General features: G+C 47.3%; 1 protein-coding gene across 1 annotated transcript in view; it reads left to right on the top strand.

The window, feature by feature from the left end:
* Positions 1–19,912, top strand: part of BNC1 (basonuclin zinc finger protein 1) — a 33,659-nt gene that overhangs the window by 7,853 nt on the left and 5,894 nt on the right. The window contains exons 2-4 of the mRNA XM_070054574.1: positions 10,921–11,020; positions 12,012–12,247; positions 15,435–17,296. Of these exons, the coding sequence (XP_069910675.1) occupies positions 10,921–11,020; positions 12,012–12,247; positions 15,435–17,296 (2,198 nt within the window). The remainder of the gene's footprint in view (positions 1–10,920; positions 11,021–12,011; positions 12,248–15,434; positions 17,297–19,912) is intronic.

Genomic DNA, 19,912 nt, shown 5'->3' with positions numbered 1-19,912 from the left:
GCAATTTTAAAAATAAACCATGAAAAAAATAAAATAAAAAAATAAACCATGAAAGGAGTGAGTGAAAAACGAGAGAAGATGGGGAACAAAACAAAATGCCGTTCTATGAAGAAAAATGAGAAATACAGAATGTGTGTAAGAGGCAGAGCAAATACAAAAAGCAGAGCGCTCCCAGGCGTGAGTGATGCAGCTTCCTGAACCAGGAAGACTGGCTCCGTAGTACCAGGGAGAAGGAAAATGACGTTTGTGCTGCAGGTGAATAGAAACCAAACCCTCTCCTACATGCTGAGGGTGACCCAGCTGCTTTAAAAACTAAGCTGTAGGCTGGCACCATGGCTCACTAGGCTAATCCTCCACCTTGCAGCACCAGCACACCGGGTTCTAGTCCCGGTCGGGGCGCCAGATCCTGTCCCGGTTGCCCCTCTTCCAGGCCAGCTCTCTGCTGTGGCCCAGGAGTGCAGTGGAGGATGGCCCAGGTGCTTGGGCCCTGCACCCCATGGGAGACCAGGAGAAGCACCTGGCTCCTGGCTTCGGATCGCAGCGCGCCAGCCGCGGCGGCCATTGGAGGGTGAACCAATGGCAAAAGGAAGACCTTTCTCTCTGTCTCTCTCTCTCACTGTCCACTCTGCCTGTCAAAAAAAAAACAAAAACAAACAAACAAAAAAAAACAAAAAACCTAAGCTGTAGTTTGTGCCCTGATCGGCATGAGTCCACATAGCAACAGCAGCTGTCTGTATTCCGTCTTTCTTCCAAAGTGTTGGTGACTTTTAAAAAGTGATTGTGGGGGCCCGCGCTGTGGCACAGCAGGTAAAGCCATCGCCTGTAGCGCCGGCATCCCGTATGGGTGCCGGTTCAGGTCCTAGCAGCTCCACTTCCCATCCAGCTCTTTGCTGTGGCCTGGGAAAGCAGTAGAAGATGGCCCAAGTCCTTGGACCCCTGCACCCATATGGGAGACTCAAAGGAAGCTCCTGGCTCCTGGCTTCGGATCAGGGCAGTTCCAGCCATTGCAGCCAGTTGGGGACTGAACCAGCGATGGAAGACCTCTCTCTCACTCTCTGTCTCTCTTTCTCTGTGTAACTCTTTCAAATAAATAAATCTTTTTTTTTTTTTTTTTTTAAAGTGACTGTGGTTCTGCAGACTAGGTCCTTTGATTCCAAGTTGGAGGACTTAAGATTTTTACCACTGAGAATCTGGGACCACCTCAGAACTTCTCAAGTTAAAGACCACAGTCTCTAAACTTGGACGTATAATCTCTACTAGTGAGCCGTTTCCACGTGGATTTTTGGCGGCACTCTCCACGGTCAGCAGGAAGATCCGTGTGTAAACCAGAGGCTGCTAGTGAAAGAGCAGCTGGCTAACAGTGGCCATCCCTCTCAGCCATCCTCAGGGCATGACCACAAGCTTGCCTCATGGCCTCAAAATAGCCTCTGAACTTCAGCCATCGTCTTCATGTTCCAAGAAGGAAGAAAAGAAAAGGCCAACGAATCTCAGCTGAGAGCAGCTCCCATGTATAAGCAGCTTTCTCTGGGGGCCGGCGCTGTGGCATAGTAGGTTAAGCCTCTGCCTGTGGTGCCGGTTCAGGTCCCAGCTGCGCCTCTTCTGATCCAGCTCTCTGCTAATGGCCTGGGAATGCAGCAGAGGATGGCCCAACGGCTTGACCCCTGCATCCGCGTGGCGGCTCCTGGCTCCTGGCTCCTGCCTTGGGATTTGCCCAACTCCTGCTGTTGTGGCCATTTGGGGAGTGAACCAGCGGATAGAAGACCTCTCTCTCTCTCTCTCTCTCTCTGTCTCTCTCTCTGTCTCTAACTCTGCTTCTCAAATAAATACCTAAATAAATCTTAAAAAAAAAAAAAAAAAGAAAAGAAAAGCAGCTTTCTCTGATACTCCAGGCAACACCTTCAGCTGTATACCATTGGCCAGGACTTCATCGCCTGGCCACCAGTGGAGACTTGGAAATTAAAGTTCTTTTACCGAGGAGCTCCAAGATGGTGGAATAGGGAGGGAGTGCACTGGTAGTCCGGGAAAAGTTAGTGTAATAAAAGTGGAGAATCTCTAGTCTCAGAGAAGAGTTAGGGGAAAAAAACTGCAGAGGAAACTCTTCCAGAACTAGTGGGACACGGTGGACCTACGTGGAGGGCACGGGCGCCCACGGCTCGGGACCCCAGCCGCCGAGTCTACGCACCAGCACTGGAGAGGGAGATAATTGAAAATGAATCTTGATGTGAATGGGATGGGAGAGGGAGCGGGAGATGGGAGGGTTGTGGGTGGGAGGGAGGTTATGGGGGGAAAAGCCACTGTAATCCAAAAGCTGTACTTTGGAAATTTATATTTATTAAATAAAAGTTTTTTAAAAAAGTTCTTTTACCAAGGCAGATCGGGGAAAAGGATAAGGGGTGGACATCTGTGATCGGTGAGCATGGTGCAGCTCTGATCAGCCAGCCAGTCAGGTGATTCATTGTGGATCAACTTTCACAAAGGATTTTTCCTAATATATTATTTTAAAGGAATTTTAAAAGATTTTTTATTTATTTGAAAGAGTTAAAGAAAGGCAAAGAGACAGAGGTCTTCCATCCACTGGTTCACTCCACAAATGGCCACACCACCATAGGTGAGCTGAGCCGATTCGAGCCAGGGGTCTCCCACTCAGGTGCAGGGGCCCCAGGACCCAGGCTGTCTTCTACTGCTTTCCCAGGCCTTAGCAGAGAGCTGATTGGAAGTGGAACAGCTGGGACTCAAACTGGTACCCTTATGGGATACCCGCACTGCAGGCAGCAGCTTTACCAGCTGTGCCACAGTGCCGGGCCCATCCGCAGACTTTTTAAAGTACCCTCATATAACTCTGAAAGCTGCTGTGGCCGTTATATTAAACCACACATGTGGGGCAGGCCTTGTAGCTCAGCACAGCAGGGTAAGCCACCACTTAGGGCACCTGCATCCCATATTGGAGTGCCTGGTGTGGACTCTCACCTCCACTTCAGATTCAGCTCCCTACTGTGTTCACCTGGGGAAGCAGCAGACTGTGGCTCAAGTACCTGGGTCCCTGTACCCACAGGGGAGACCCAGATTGAGTTACAGGCTCCTGGCTTCCGTCTGGCCCAGCACTGGCTGTGGTGGGCATTTGGGGATGGAAGATACTCTGTGTGTGTGTGTGTGTGTGTGTGTGTGTTGCTCTGCCTTTCAAATAAATAAAAATAAACTTTAAACCATACATGTAACTGCAGTTAGCCCCAAATATCTCATCATATAAGTCACCCCTAGTATCCAGATTTGAAACTACCCTGATAGCCTGTAATCTCCTCAGCTTCCTCATCTGTAAAATGGGTGTGTAGTAAAACCTACCTCCCTAGTTGGTTGTGAGAAAGAAATAACACACATACTCTGCTCAGTATAATGTGTCACATATAGTGATACATAGTAAATGCTCAGTAAAACTCACCAACTGTGTGACCCTGGGCAAGTTACAGATATTCTATAAATTGAAGTCTCCGGAGGTTAATTCCCTCCTCGTGGTAACGTTGGAGCATTAAGTGGGATCACCATTTAATTCCACATGAACATGACCACGTCAAAGGGCAAGTAGCTGATCTCACCATTGAACTCCGCACTATCCAGTAGAATTTTCTATGAAGATGGAAATGTTCTTCATCTTGGATATCCTATACAGTAGCCACTACTCACATACAGTTTCTGAGCACTGGGAGTGTGACCAGGGAACTGAATTCTAAATTTTTGATTTAATTATATCAAGATAGCCACATGTGGCTAGTGACTACCGTATGGACAGCGCAGACTAAGTAACTGGAGCCTGCCAGGCTGCCTGGTCGGTCTGCAGTTCAGTGTTGTGCCTCAGCCAGGACACAAATGACTGCTCTCCGAGGGCCAGGGCTGCGAATCTGAGAACCCAGGCATCTTCCGTTGTCCCGCCCTGCTTCCGTGTAGTCCCTCAAGGATAAGCCCCTGAATTTAGCTTCAGCGACGTGAACTAGAGGTGTAAACAGCTTTTCTTCTTGAGCCCAATAATTCACATCCCACCAGAGACCTTCAGGATCCAGCGCTGGATGTCTGTGCATCCACCCACTGGGAGCCTGGGCCAGCTGCTGCCAGGAATTCACAGCTGCATCTCCTCGTCTGATGGCGGCAGAGAGGTGTCTGGGAGGCGAGGTTGTAACTTTCTGTCCCCTGACTGCAAATAACCAGATCATCCGTCACATACGAGGTGTGTCAGTGGTTTTCGGATGCATGAATGAGCAAATGATAGTTACGAAAACAAATCAGTACTTTGAATGCTGATTTGTACTGCATTAAAGTGACTAATAATAATTCCGGAAATAGTCTGATTACGATGAGTGCATAAAAAGCAATAATCATGTCTTGATGAGTCCAGAATGTTGTGAACATCTGCTTTATGTTTCTGAAGGACGGATTAAGTATTAAGATTCTAAAGGAAAGGATATAAATTTGAAATTTTCCATTGTGATTTACATGAGTACTTTTTGTCCCGTAATTAGAGTTTTTGGGTTTGATTTCATTTTAGAAGTTTTAATTTATCTTTAGATAATGCTGCTATGATTTTACTACATTGTGAAATTCTGAGATGGGTGGAAAAAGGCAAGAGTCTTGATACTGAAAGTTTGCTTAGACACTGTAATTAGCTTTTTTAGTTCATAAATAATTCTTCTGAGAATTATTTCCAGAGATGTTTAATGAACTTTATTAAGCCTAATATATTCAAATGGGTTCATGTAGAACCACATGAATGTTTCTTATGAAACAGCATTTGTACATTGGAATTACAGATTAAATTGCTTAAAAATTCTATGTTCAAACAGGAAGTTGCTAAGGTTGAACAATTAAGGTATGTTACCGATCTCAAATGACAGCTTTGGTTGACACAATTGGGGAATGGTGTGTTACGGGTATCTTGGTGAGTAGAGACCGGAAGTGCTACCAGGCACTGTGCAGCATACAGGATAGCCCCTGCCACAAAGAATTAGCCCTCCCACAATGTGAGTCGTGCCAAAGCTGAGAAATTCTGAACCGGGTGATGAGAGATGCAGAAAATAAGGTTCAGTTGCCTGCTAGGAAATGTTGCCTGTGTGATGGCTTTGCTCTGCTGAGCCTTGTTTCACAGTCACCTGGTGTTTCCTAGGACTTAGTATGAGCTGAGCCTTTGGAGCAATCTTCAGAGAGTCAGAAAGCATGTGCTAAAGGATCTTTGTCTGTCTCTGGCTAAAGTAGATCTTATTTTCTGAATGAATGAAATATGAGATAACTTCTGTAGTTCCAACATTATGCTTTTAAAGAGTAAATGTCAACTTGAGGGATACAGTTCAAAATAAAAACTCTCTTAAAAAAAAATGTTCTTGCACTCTGGCCTCAAAATCAGCCCTTAAGGCATTCAGATCTGGCTGAAGAGCCCATGAGAGTATTTTAGGCATGGAAAGCCAAAACACTCTGGGGGGGGGGGGGGGACCCTAAATGAAAGATCTCTGCGAGTGAGATCCCAGTGGAAAGAACAGGCCATCAAAGAAGGAAGTACCTTTCTCTGAAGGGAGGAGAGAACTTCCACTTTGACTATGACCCTTGTCTAAATAAGATCAGAGTCGGCGAACTCAAAAGGCTTCCATAGCCTTGGCAACTCATGACATGAGCCTGGGGTGATTACTGACGCCATAAACAAGAGTGTCAATTGTTAAGTCAACAACAGGAGTCACTGTGAACTTGCTCCTTATGTAGGATCTCTGTCCTTAATGTGTTGTACAATGTGAACTAATGCTATAGCTAGTATTCAAACAGTACTTTACACTTTGTGTTTCTGTGTGGGTGCAAACTGTTGAAATCTTAATATATACTAAATTGATCTTCTATATATAAAGATAATTGAAAATGAATCTTGATGTGAATGGAATGGGAGAGGGAGCGGGAGATGGGATGGTTGCGGGTGTGAGAGAAGTTATGGGGGGAAAAAGCCACTGTAACCCAAAAGCTGTACTTTGGAAATTTATATTTGTTAAATAAAAATTAAATAAATAAATGTTCTTTAAAACAGTCATAGTTTTAGAATCTTGATTGTGAAATATTTCAGAGGTTTACTACTGGGTATACTGGTAGTTATTCAAAATAGGTGATCGGTTTATCTGTGAACTGATGTTCAGAGGATCATAGCCAACATATGCTAGACAGCATAACGACAACTGCTCTACAAACTAAGGGTGCCTTTTAAAGCTTTTGTTTTGACAGAGTGTGTAATGTAAATCAAACTCACTCACTTTTATCCTTTAACTTCCATTCAAGGCAACTATATAATTATGTGGGAAAGGTATAGATGTATATGTTCCTGCCTTTAATACAATTGTATACCTAAATACAAATGGAAACTGTGTAACCAAAAAACTAAAATAATTTCTAGCATTGGGATGGTGTTTCTCAGTCTTTCTTCTTTACTCCCCATACTTAAGGAGATTTTTTTTCCTAATTGTGTTTACCAAATAGCATCACACCATATGCTGTAGATCTGTTTATGTATGTATACTTGTGCTTTATACAGGAAGTGAGCAATCTATGTTTACCCCCTCCCCAGTAACTCACTCATTGGAGACGACATCACCCCTCATGAGGATACATGCGCTATTCTGGTAAAACAGTGTTGGGATCACGTAGCCTATCCCATGACTTTACAAAGAGCCAGATCTGTTCTCCTGTGTTTCCTGTTTTTCGACAGCCTGTCACTGTGTGCTGCACACCTTGGTGAAGAACAGCCCTGTCCCTTCGTCTGAATGCCCAGGTGCAGCTCTGTTCAGGTTAACCCTGAAGCAAAAGAAATCCCAGAAGACAGTGAAATCGTAGAAATTCAACTTGTATGTAACCTGGGTTCTAGTCCCAGTTGGGGCGCCGGTTCTGTCCGGTTGCTCCTCTTCCAGTCCAGCTCTCTGCTGTGGTCAGGGAGTGCAGTGGAGGATGGCCCAAGTCCTTGGGCCCTGCACCCGCATGGGAGACCAGGAGGAGGCACCTGGCTCTTGGCTTCGAATCGGCGCAGTGCGCTGGCCGTAGCAGCCACTTGGGGGGTGAACCAATGGAAAAAGGAAGACCTTTCTCTCTGTCTCTGTGTCTCTCTCTCACTATCTAATTCTGCCTGTCAAAAAAAAAAATTTAACTTGTATGTAACCCGGGTCACTAATTTTTAACATTTTATTAAAATACAACACACAGCCATCAATATTGTGCAACTGTAGAACACTTTCATCACCTCAGAAAGAAACCCTGGTCAAAATAGAAACTCTCTGCTTCAAAGGACATCATTAAGAAAGTGAGGATGTGGGGCTGGCACTGTGGCATAGCGGGTTAGCTGACACCTGCAGTGCCGCTGTTCTCTGTATGGGTGTCTTTCAAGTCTTAGCTGTTCTGCTTCTGATCCAGCTCCCTGCCAATGCACCTGGGGAAGTAGCAGAAGATGGCCCAAGTGCTTGGGTCCCTTCCACCCATGTTGGAGACCTGGATGAAGCCCTTGGCTTCTAGCTTCAGCCTGTCCCAGCCCCAGCCCTTGCAGCCACTTGGGGAGTGAACCAGCAGATGGAAGACTCTCTCCCTCTCCCTCTCCCTCTCCCTTCTCCCTCCACCTCTCCCTCCCCCTCCCCCTCCCCCTCCCCCTCCCCCTCCCCCTCTCCCTCCCCTTCTCCCTCTCCCTCCCCTTTCCCCTCCCCCTCCCCCTCTCCCTCCCCTTCTCCTTCTCCCTCCCCTTCTCCCTCTCCCTCCCCTTTCCCCTCCCCCTCCTCCCTCCCCCCCATCCCTCTCTCTATCTCTCTAACTCTAACTCGGCCTTTCAAAAATAAATAAAGAAATCTTTTTCTTAAAAGAAGTGAAGCTGTAATCCAAGGATGGGAGAAAATATTTGCAAATCATATATCTGATAATGGACTTGTGCCAGACTATATAAAGAATTTTTACAACTTAATACTAAAAAGGCAAACAACCCAATTAACAAACAGGCAAAGGATCTGTGTAGCTACATCTCCAGAGAAGATATATAAATGGCCAATATGCACATGAAAAAATGCTGAACACCATGAGCCGTCAGGGAAGTACGAGGCGAAACCACAGTGAGATACTACTTCACACCCATTAGGATGGCTATAATAAAAAAACAAAAAACGGACAATAACCACTGTAGGGCCGGTGCCATGGCTCACTAGGCTAATCCTCCGCCTTGCGGCGCCAGCACACCGGGTTCTAGTCCCAGTAGGGGCGCCGGATTCTGTCCCAGTTGCCCCTCTTCCAGGCCAGCTCTCTGCTGTGGCCCTGGAGTGCAGTGGAGGATGGCCCAAGTGCTTGGGCCCTGCACCCCATGGGAGACCAGGAGAAGCACCTGGCTCCTGCCATCGGATCAGCACAGTGCGCCGGCCACAGCGTGCCAGCCGTGGTGGCCATTGGAGGGTGAACCAACGGCAAAAGGAAGACCTTTCTCTCTGTCTCTCTCACTGTCCACTCTGCCTGTCAAAAAATAAAAAAATAAAAAAACCACTGTAGACAAGGGTGTGGAAAAATTGGAACCTTTGTACATTGCTAGTAGGAATGTACAGTGGTGCACCTGCTCCAGTTTAACAGTTCCTTGAGTTAAACATAGAATTACTGTATGACCTGGGGCCAGCGCTGTGGCACAGCGGGTTAAAGCCCTGGCCTGAAGCACCGGCATCCCACATGGGTGCCAGTTCTAGTCCCGGCTGCTCCTCTTCCAGTCCAGCTTTCTGCTATGGCCTGGGAAAGCAGTAGAAGATGGCCCAGGTCCTTGGGCCCCTGCACCTGCGTGGGAGACCTGGAAGAAGCTCCTGGCTCCTGGCTTTGGATCAGCACAGCTCAGGCCATTGTGGCCATCTGGGGAGTGAACCAGCAGATGGAAGACCTCTCTCTCTACCTCTCTCTCTAACTCTTTCAAATAAATAAATTAAATCTTTAAAAAAAAAAAAAAGAATTACTGTATGACCCAACAGTGCTGCTTGTAGGATTAAATCCAACAGAAATGAAGATACATGTCTACTATAAACTTGTATAGGAGGGTCTTTGAGGGGATAATGAGAATGTTTAAAGTTAGATTGTGACTAATGGTTGCACACTTCAGTGAAGATACTAAAAATGTATTAAAATATTTTTTTGTTGTTTAAAAGGCAGAGTTTGAGGGAGAGACAGAGACATCTTTCATCCACTGGTTCACTCCCCAAATGACTGCATAAGCAGGGCCTGGGTCAGGCTAAAGCCAGGAGCCCAGAACTCCAGTTAAGTCTCCCACACAGGTTGCAGAGGCCAAATCGCTTGGGCTGTCTTCCACTGCTTTCCCAGATGCATTAGCAGGGAGCTGGATCAGAAATGGAGCAGCCAGGACTTTAACCTGCATCATATGCGGTGGCTTAACCCACTGTGCCAGAATGTCAGCTTCACTAAAAAGAATTTAATTGCCTACTTTAATTGGGTGGATTCTGTGATACACAAATTACATCACAATAAAGCTGTGTTTTTAAGAAAAGACGGAAAGAAGAAAGAACACGAGCCCTTCCCATTAGCAGTGACATTGCTTCTGTGTCTTGCTTCCCACGGCCTCTGAGGACTGCTGATCTTTTTGCCTGTATGGACTGACCTTTTCTTGACATTGCATGTTAAATGGAACCCTATAGTATGTGACTTTTTATACTTAGCTCCCTTCACTTAACATAATGTTTCCACGTCGTGGCATTATCAGTATTTCATTCCTTTTTATTAACAAATAATATTCCACTCTATGGCTGTACCACAGGTTTAGCACATTCTGCTATGTTTCATCATATGGCGGATGTCAGGGTTGTTTCCACTTCTGAGCGCCCATGGATAATGCTGCTAGGAACAATTTTGTGGGCATGTTTTCAGTGCTCTGTGTATGTATCTGGAGTGAATTTCTGGGTCATACAGCAACTTGATATTTGGCTTTTTGAAGAACAGCCAAACTGTTTTCCAAAGTGGTGGTGCCATTTTAGAATCTCACCAGCTGCATATTCTAGTGCCTTGTTTGGTGTGGGGTGCACTAAAATACGAGGGTTCTTCAAAAAAGTGGAGAATAGAATGAAAAGCTAAATTAAATTTATGCAAATAAATTTGAAAATCCATGTTTTTTTCATAATATGCATTTTCAGGAACTTTTTGAAGGCCTCCTCCTATGCAGGGATTTCATTTTTTGTGTGTGTGTGCCAAAGTACTTAAGTTTTAATTCCAGTTTTCCACAAACTTTTTGAAGTACTCATCTATAGTTGAAACAGAAAACAGGGATGGGCATGTCCAACAAAGCTCTAGATGTTAAGAACAAAGCATCACACAGATTTTTAACATGAGGTCTTCAAAAAGAGATAGAGACTTGAAGAAAATTATCAACTATTAAAGAACACACAGCTGGGGCATTAATGCAGGACTCGTCCAGCATGTGTGTGCGTCCAACAGCCACACAGTGCAGTGAGTAAAGGCAGGGAATCATCTTTGCACTCTCAGCCGTTACATTTACCAAGCCTAGAGTTCAGTCTCTACTGTAGTACCTGTGTGTGAGGAGGATAACGAATCCGAGACGTGAATTACACTCAGTTTGGGATGGCCTCCGTACACCTTTCAAGGTTGCTGCTCTGATCAATATAGAGATGCGGTAAACACGTGCCACTCAGCCTTTTCTGTACCCTTAGTAATGGAGCAGGAGATACCATCTAACCTGTAATCTTTTCTTGCTGTGTGTAGCCCATTCTTAATACCGACTGTCTGGGCCGGATGTGCACATGCTGCACACCTCTGGGCCTGGCTCAGGGTGGGCATTCATAGCTCAGTGAACACTGCCAGACGGAGGAATATGCTTTGTCAGTGCAACGTGTGTTCCACACATCCCTCACATGCCTCGTGCACCTGTGCTCTCTTTTGCAGGCTATCGGCTGTACTCTGAACTGTAGTTGCCAGAGTTTCAAACCTGGGAAAATAAACCACCGCCAGTGTGAGCAGTGCAGGCATGGATGGGTGGCCCATGGTAATTTTATTTTCCTGCCTCTAAATACCTTACTCAGGACCTGATTTCATATCTAAGACTGTCAGCTAACGAGACTTCTGTATGATATTTTTTGGATCTTAACAAACCTGTAGGATAAGTGTCCTATGGACTCCATTCTAAAGGTGTAAAAACTGGTGCTTCGACACTATCATTCCACAATGATGGAAGTGTTCCATGCTATCCAGTACGGTGGCCTCTAGCCAAGGGTTGCCAGATAAAATATAGAATGCTCAGCTAAATTCAAATCTCAGATAAACTGTGAATACTGCTTGGCCTAATTATATCCCAATGAATATTTGAGGTATAAGTATATCCCAGGGGTTTGTTGTTTATCTAAAATTTATATTCAGATTGAACTGGGGGGTCCTGTGTATTCCTTTCCCAAATCTGACAACCCTACCCTAGCCACCCATGGGTTCTGGGTACTTGAAGTATGGCTAGTGTGACTGAAAAGTTGAGTTTCTAATTCTATTTAATAACTTCTTCTATGCAAATTTAAGTCACCATATGCGGCTGGTGCCTGTCACGTTGGCAGCTGGAAAGGTTTTATCTGTCAGTCCCCACAGTCAGAACACAAAAGACGAGGACCCAACCCAGATCTGTCTGATTCCCACGTCCAGGCTCTTCACCCCCAGACTCTGCTCCTAATTGCTCATCCCCTTGGTACGCACCTGCCACTTCTGTGTCCACCCCTTTTCCTCGCTCCTTCCCTGTTTCTGAATGTTTCACTCCTAGGGATGCCACAGGAAAAGGAAAAAGTCTCAGACCCATCCAGTTATGATTTAGAAGCTCCCATGAGTAATGTGAAGCCTGATAGTGTTTAGGGCCCTTCGACACCTCTGTGTTTATGATCCATCCCCCGCCCCATAGAACCGAAAACTGAGCATTACCTCTAATGTGCTTTCTGTACAATGTTTCTCTTAAAATTAGAACTTTTCAAAAATGGTATTTCTTCCAATTGATTTTTCAGCCCTGAGTAAGCTGAGGATCCCTCCCGTGTATCCAACAAGCCAGGTGGAGATTGTTCAGTCCAATGTAGTGTTTGATATTAGCAGCCTCATGCTGTATGGGACCCAGGCCATTCCGGTTCGCCTGAAAATCCTGCTGGACCGTCTCTTCAGCGTGTTGAAGCAGGATGAGGTTCTCCAGATCCTGCACGCCTTGGACTGGACCCTGCAGGATTACATCCGCGGATACGTGCTGCAGGTACACAGGAACCGTGGACCCTATTCTGCCTTTTGTCTCCTAAAATCTGTGCCTATCTGACCTGTGTCACTCAGCTGCCTGAAGGTCACTGGTGGCCATCCTTCCCTTTAATGTTTTGGTTTTTTTTTTCTAGTAACCTAAGCCCCTGCCTCGTGTTCTCAAGGGAATCCAGAGCTTTCCCCCAAAATATCCATTGAAACTTCACAGTGTGGGAGCATTCCATGTGAGGGGTCTTCTGTTGGGCAAAATCCATACGTGAATTTCAGAAACAGTTTTGTACCAGACTAAGCTGATGTTTGCATTCCACTGCCCGTGACCTTTTTGATGTGCCCTTGCATTCTGTGATATGGGTTTTACAAAGCTACTTCTTCTACAGAAAACCATTTGGCCCATCTTCAGTGCTGCCTCCATTTCGTTTATTGTCCCCAGTCTACCTCCTGACACAAGACACTGTCTTTATCAGGCTTTACTGAGAGCGTGGAGGTGAGAAGGGGAACTTAGGTTACAGACCCACACTCCTGTTCTTTACAGCTCTCCGCCATCCCACGCTGGACTTCCTTCCTGGTCTCCATTTCTTTTTTATTTTTTTATTGTTTTTCTTTTTTAATTTTTTTGACAGGCAGAGTGGACAGAGAGAGAGAGAGACAGAGAGAAAGGTCTTCCTTTGCCGTTGGTTCACCCTCCAATGGCCGCCACGGCCGGCGCACTGCGGCCGGCGCACCGCGCTGATCCGATGGCAGGAGCCAGGAGCCAGGTGCTTTTCCTGGTCTCCCATGGGGTGCAGGGCCCAAGCACCTGGGCCATCCTCCACTGCACTCCCTGGCCACAGCAGAGGGCTGGCCTGGAAGAGGGGCAACCGGGACAGAATCCGGCGCCCCGACCGGGACTAGAACCCGGTGTGCCGGCGCCGCTAGGCGGAGGATTAGCCTATCCTGGTCTCCATTTCTTGAACTATTCCTGTGTTCATGCACTTGCTCCTCTCCCCGCTGTCCTCTTTGGGCCACCTCCTCTGCTCGCCCATGTTCTGTGGTCTTCATCTCTTCTGTCTTTATTTTGCAGTCGTTAACCTCGTCCCAGGTCATGATATGGCCACATGTTGCATAACCAGAGAAGCCATCAAGGTGTTTTTAAAAGCAAACTAATATATTTCCTGAAGGGAATTATAACATTCCTGTGAAATAAGAAACAGTCACCACATTTTTTTTATCATGCCAGGACAACAGAAAATGTCAGTAATCTTGGCAAAAAAAATTCAGTGAAATAGGAATGAACGTGATTCCAAGATTGATGGAGACTTCATCTTAACTCAAGTAGGCTGTATCATTGAGACAAACACTAGCAACAACCGTGTATTCTTCCAGTAATCTTATGAGATGGGTATGTTATCCTCATGTTCCAGTTGAAAAGTCAGAGGCTCAGAGTGCTTCAAAATGTAGTAAAAGTCATTGACTGGGCTGGCACCGCGGCTCACTAGGCTAATCCTCCGCCTTGTGGCACCGGCACCCCAGGTTCTAGTCCCGGTCGGGGCGCCAGATTCTGTCCTGGTTGCCCCTCTTCCAGGCCAGCTCTCTGCTGTGGCCAGGGAGTGCAGTGGAGGATGGCCCAAGTGCTTGGGCCCTGCACCCCACGGGAGACCAGGAAGAGGCACCTGGCTCCTGGCTTTGGAGCGGCGCAGCACCGGCTGTAGCGGCCATTTGGGGGGTGAACCAACGGAAGGAAGACCTTTTTCTCTCTCTCTCTCTCACTGTCTAACTCTGCCTGTCAAAAAAAAAAAAAAAGTCATTGACTAGTATGTGGCAGACCCATCATTTGGACTCGCTTCCGTGCAGCTATGGAGCCCGGATGCTTTCCCTGGAATCACATTTGTTCACCTCTGTGCAGGACCCCCAGCCAGCTAGAGGCAGCCATTTATGGAGAGTAGCATTATGATCTTACATAATGACACAGATCAATATTTAATGATCCTAATAATCTTGCTTTCTAGTGTTAGGATTAAAAATATGGAATCAATTACCTTGAACCTCTAGTGCATGAAAAATTGATGATGTTACATCCCTCATCATCTTCAAAACTCTTACATGCGCTGTGAAAAATCTCAGTAGGCCATCAAATACATGTTCTGTGATAAAATATTTATTGTATTTTTGGGAAAAGTTAGGCCTTGCTAGAGTTTGAAAGATCTCCAACACTCCAGTGTAATTACAGCTCTGCTCTGTGAACGCGGGCAATAGATCAATACAGGTTCATTTGTTTTCTGATGTTAGTTGCTTGGGAAGATCATTAACCTCACAGTAAATGAATACTTGATCCATATCTAGGCCTGACTGCGCCATCTATACTCTTTAGATAGAGATGATACTATTGTTCAAATGATACATACTTTAAGTTTAGTGGGAGAAATTATTATGCCTAATGCAGATAACCAGTTCATTTGAAATCAGGTGAAAATAATCACCCCATTTCCCTAGCTTTAGTGTGAGTCATATAGTTTTCCTTCTCTCTTCTAAACTGTCTATACAACGACTGCCTACATGTAGGCAGTTTATGTTTCTCCCAGAGATTCTGGCCTGGCAGAGTGGAGAAAGCAGGACTGAACTCCCTAAGTCCTGTTCTCATCTAGGAGGGGTCGAGGGGACATCTTTTTTTTTTAATTATTTATTTGAGAGAGTTACAAAGAGGCAGAGAGAGAGAGAGAGAGAGGTCTTCCATCTGCTGGTTCATTCTACAAATGACCACAAAGGCTGGAGCTGCGCCGATCCAAAGCCAGGAGCCAGAAGATTCTTCCAGGTCTGTCATGCGGGTGCAGGGGCCCAAGCACTTGGGCCATCTTCTACTGCTTTCCCAGGCCATAGCAGAGAGCTGGATCGGAAGTGGATAAGCTGGGACTCGAACCAGCACCCATATGGGATGCCAGCACTGCAGGTGTTGGCTTTACTCTCTATGCCACACTGCCGGCCCGGCATCTTCTCTGATACGCTCAGAGCTGAACCCTAGAGTCTGGTGATGGTCCTAACCAAATGGCTACTTTGCTAGAGCAAAAAACTAAGGAGTGATAAATTGATCTCATGCTTTGTTGATATAAAGAGAGCAGATCACGTGTATTTCATAGGCACAGTTCTCAGAAGTTAACCATAGTTCGCTTCGCTCCCTCCCCTTCTCAGACATTTAAATTCTCGTTTGGGTTTAGGACGCATCCGGAAAGGTGCTGGACCACTGGAGCATCATGACCAGTGAGGAGGAGGTGGCCACCCTGCAGCAGTTCCTTCGTTTCGGAGAGACCAAGTCCATAGTGGAGCTCATGGCGATTCAGGAGAAAGAGGAGCAGTCGGTTGTCATGCCGCCCGCCACCGCCGATCTCAGGGCTTTCATCGAGAGCTGCAGCCACAGGAGCTCCAGCCTGCCCGCTGCTGTGGACCGGGGAAACCCCAGCAGTATGCACCCGTTTGAGAGCCTCATAAACAACATGACCTTCATGCTGCCTTTCCAGTTCTTCAACCCTCTGCCTCCTGCCCTGATAGGGTCGCTGCCTGAACAGTATATGCTGGAGCAGGCCCCGGACCAAAGCCAGGACCCCAAACAGGAAATCCACGGGCCATTTGCCAACAGCAGCTTCTTGACTTCCAGCTCCACGCCCTTTCAGATCGAAAAGGAACAGTGCTTAAACTGTCCGGACGATGTTGCCAAAAAGGAAGACTGTGCCCATTTAAGTGACTCCAGCTCCTACAGCCTCGTCGCTAAGCTTGAGAGGACACAGCTATCCCCTGAAGCCAAAGTGAAGCCCGAGAGGAACAGCCTGGGCACAAAGAAGGGCCGGGTGTTCTGCACGGCGTGCGAGAAGACCTTCTACGACAAAGGCACCCTCAAGATCCACTACAACGCCGTTCACCTGAAGATCAAGCACAAGTGCACCATCGAAGGCTGCAACATGGTGTTCAGCTCCCTGAGGAGCCGGAACCGCCACAGCGCCAACCCCAACCCTCGACTACACATGCCGATGAACAGAAATAACCGGGACAAGGATCTCAGGAACAGCCTGAGCCTGGCCAGCTCTGAGAACTACAAGCACCCAGCTTTCACCGTGGTATCTCCAGACTGCAGGCCGCTCCCCGGCTACATGGGTTCAGGGGAGGATTCCAAAGGCCAGCCAGCCTTCCCAAGCATCGGGCAAAACGGCGTGCTCTTTCCCAACCTTAAGACTGTCCAGCCGGTCCTGCCTTTCTACCGCAGCCCGGCCACCCCCGCTGAGCTGGCCAACACGCCTGGGATGCTGCCTTCTCTCCCTCTGCTGTCATCTTCAATCCCACAGCAGCTGGTTTCCAGCGAAATGTCATTTGATGCTCTTCCCAAGAAAAAATCCCGGAAGTCCAGCATGCCTATCAAAATAGAGAAGGAAGCTGTGGAAATAGCCAACGAGAAGAGGAGCACCCTTAGCTCAGACGAAGACGTGCCCCTGCAGGTGGTCAGCGAAGATGAGCCAGAGGCCTGCAGTCCTCAGTCGGACAGGGCCCCTGAGGAGCAGCCAATGCAGGCAGGAAGTTTAGGGAAACCGTTCCCCGAAGGCGAGAGGCCCTGCCATCTCGAATCCATGATGGAGTGCAGTGGAGCCATCAGCCGAAGCCCCGAGCAGGCCACACACACCTCGGAGAGGGAGGGTGAGGAGAAGCTAGCGCTGACCATGTTGCCGAGGGAGGTCAAGGACGGCGGCCGTGAGCACCACTTCGCAGCTGGGCTGGAGCCCCGGGTTCCTTTTCCTGACTATGTGGGACTGCAGCAGCACTTGCTAGCCGGAGGCCTCTTCAGCGCTCTGTCCAGCAGGGGCCTGCCTTTCCCTTGTCTTGAAGATTCCAAAGAACTGGACCACTTGGGTCATCAGCACGCGTTAGCAAGGCAGAAGGAAGACAATCGCTTCCAGTGTGACATCTGCAAGAAGACCTTCAAAAACGCGTGCAGCGTGAAAATGCACCACAAGAACATGCACTCCAAAGAGGCGCACGCGTGCACGGTGGAGGGCTGTAAGGCCACCTTCCCTTCCCGCAGGAGCAGAGACCGGTAAGGCGTCTGCTGGCAGTCGCTCCTCGCTCAGTCGCTCTTACATTCCAGCCCCCGTCAGAATCGCCCGGAGGGTGGTTGGGACACAGGCCTCTGGGCCCCACCCCAGGATTTCTGCTTCAGCAGATCTGGGAGAAGGCCCAGGGGCTTGCATCCCTGTGACAGTGATTTTGCTGCCCTGGGTTGAAAAAGGCTGTTTGGTGGATTTTCATATTTCCACTTTCATAGATTTTCAACTGGAAAAACATAAATTCATTTGACTGCAAAACCTGACCTGAAATGATGGGAAGCTATTTGTATTTTTTTTTTTTAAGATTTTATTTATTTAAGAGACAGAGAAACAGAAAGGTCTTCCATCCACTGGTTCACTCCCGAAATGGCCACAATGGCTGGAACTGAGCTGATCTGAAACCACGCAGGTGTGGGGGCCCAAGGACTTGGGCCATCTTCCACTGCTTTTCCAGGCCACAGTAGAGAGCTGTAGGGAAGTGGAGCAGCCAGGATACAGACCAGCGCCTGTATGGAATGCCGGTGTCACAGGCAGAGGCTTAGCCTACTACGCCACAGAGCTGGCCCCGTTTTTGTTTTTTGTTTTTGTTTCAATCTCCCTTTGAGTGGGTTTTTACATATGTCCATTATTCAGCTCAGAATATTAATGGATTTGTTATAGGAACATTAACGTGATATTTCAGCGTATGGGTCATTCTGCCTTTTTGAAGTGTGAGAAATCCTGAATTCAGCAACACATCTGGCCCTGAGGTGGTGGAACAACAAACTGTGAACCAGACCTCAGGTTGGCAGCTGGGGTAGAAGATAACTCAGAGAGGAGGAAGGAGGGGATGTTGTAAATTACCACCACCGTTTCCCAAAACTTGTCTGATTTCCATTTCATAATAGTCCTTGGAAGGAAGAATTTCCTCTGCTTCCTAGCTGCATTTGAAAGGAAAAATAACTACCTGATTGAAGATTTTTCCAAAATATTAAGATATTGAAGAATAGAGTCAACTGGCAGGTTGTTTCAGGGGCTGTGAGGTACGACTGAAACGTGCTGGGTTTCTCCCTCCCTCCCTCCCTCCCTCCCTCCCTCTCTCTCTCTCTCTCTCTCTCTCACACACACGCACACACACACACACGTCAATCTTTACAGAGAGCCCACCTGCAGAACATGTCTCTTCACTCTGGGGACTACACTGGCCTTGCCATCAGCTTGTGCTTTTCTTCGAGAACTGGAGTCACTGGGCACTCCTCAGGTCACCCTCCTCCCCAGCTATGAAAGTCTAGACAGCACACACAGCAAAAGATGACCCCAGAAGGCTTAAGGAAAGAGCCAGCCGTCTGACGACTGTCGAGTGGGCCACAGAACAGCAAAACGCGCATTCGCTGGAGCAAGCTTGACTTGCAGCCGCGCAACACCACCACTACCTGAATCCAAACTGTAATGCCTCGCTTGTTATGAGGGTGAAAATGTACAGACTCCCACACACATTCCTGGAGAGGGCTCATAAGAACACTCTCATTGTCTTTAGCAGAGAGGATAGAGTACAGGAGATATTAAAATTCCAGTTTCTGTTGCTAGGATGTTAAACCAAATCCCTGGGGTACCCTAATTAGTGAACCAGCCCTCCTGTTTGTTCATGAATAAGCTGTTGTTACGAACAAGAGGGAGTCCTATCAGATTATCCTTGACAGTTAGGATACTGTTCTAGCCCACAGTATCTGCTCAATTAGGAGGCATGTACAAGATACTCTTTCATTGGATATTTATTTAATCATCTAATATTTTCTAATGTTCTGACTCATTTGTAGATATTGTAGCTCCCTACCACTACCACAACAGGAAATGGTCTTTCATGCTAAATTAAAGCTCCAAATTCCAGTAGTCTGCAGCTTGGAATGCATGTGCCTAGATCTGATGAGAGTGATGCCATTTTAAGGACAGGCACTTAGCCTAGAGGGAAGACCCCAGTTAGGACACCTGCATCCCATGTCAAAGTACTGGGTTTGATCTCCATTTCTGGCTCTGCCTCCAGCTTCCTGCTAAATGCAGACATGGAAGGCAGCAGTGATGGGTCAGGTGTTTGGGTTCCTGATACCCCGTGTGGGAGACCTGGATTGAGTTCCCAGCTCCTGGCTCTTGGCTGGTGCCGACATTTGAGGAATGAAAGAGGAGGTAGGAGCACTCACTGTTTTGCTTGTCCTCTCTCTCTTTGCCCCATCTTCTCTTCTCTCTTTCACTCTACGTCTCAAATAAAAATTGTAAAAGAACAAAATGACACCATTTAGAATAGGATTTTGGAGACAGGCCCAGGCCCACCACCATTTCTCTGAGTCCAAGGTTAAAGTATGTTGCTATAAGGGCAACTCACGTCCACTCCACTGCCGCCACCAGCAGAAGTGACAGGGCCCATCATGCAGGTGTTGGGATTGTGCCCACAATTATTTAGGAGGGACTTTCTGTGCGAGGTGCCGGGGACACGGTGCCTGCCCACAAAAGCCTCCAGTGTGGTAGGGGAGATGGACCAGGAAACAGAAGCCCGCAGCACAGCGCGCAGACCTTTGGGCAGAGCTGTCGTTGAGAAGAGCTGGTCTGCAGGAGCATAATTCTCTGATCGTGCC

The sequence above is a fragment of the Oryctolagus cuniculus genome, chromosome 12 (genome assembly GCF_964237555.1).
Source record: "Oryctolagus cuniculus chromosome 12, mOryCun1.1, whole genome shotgun sequence".
Lineage (NCBI taxonomy): Eukaryota > Metazoa > Chordata > Mammalia > Lagomorpha > Leporidae > Oryctolagus > Oryctolagus cuniculus.
This window is presented reverse-complemented; position numbering and strand designations above follow the sequence as displayed.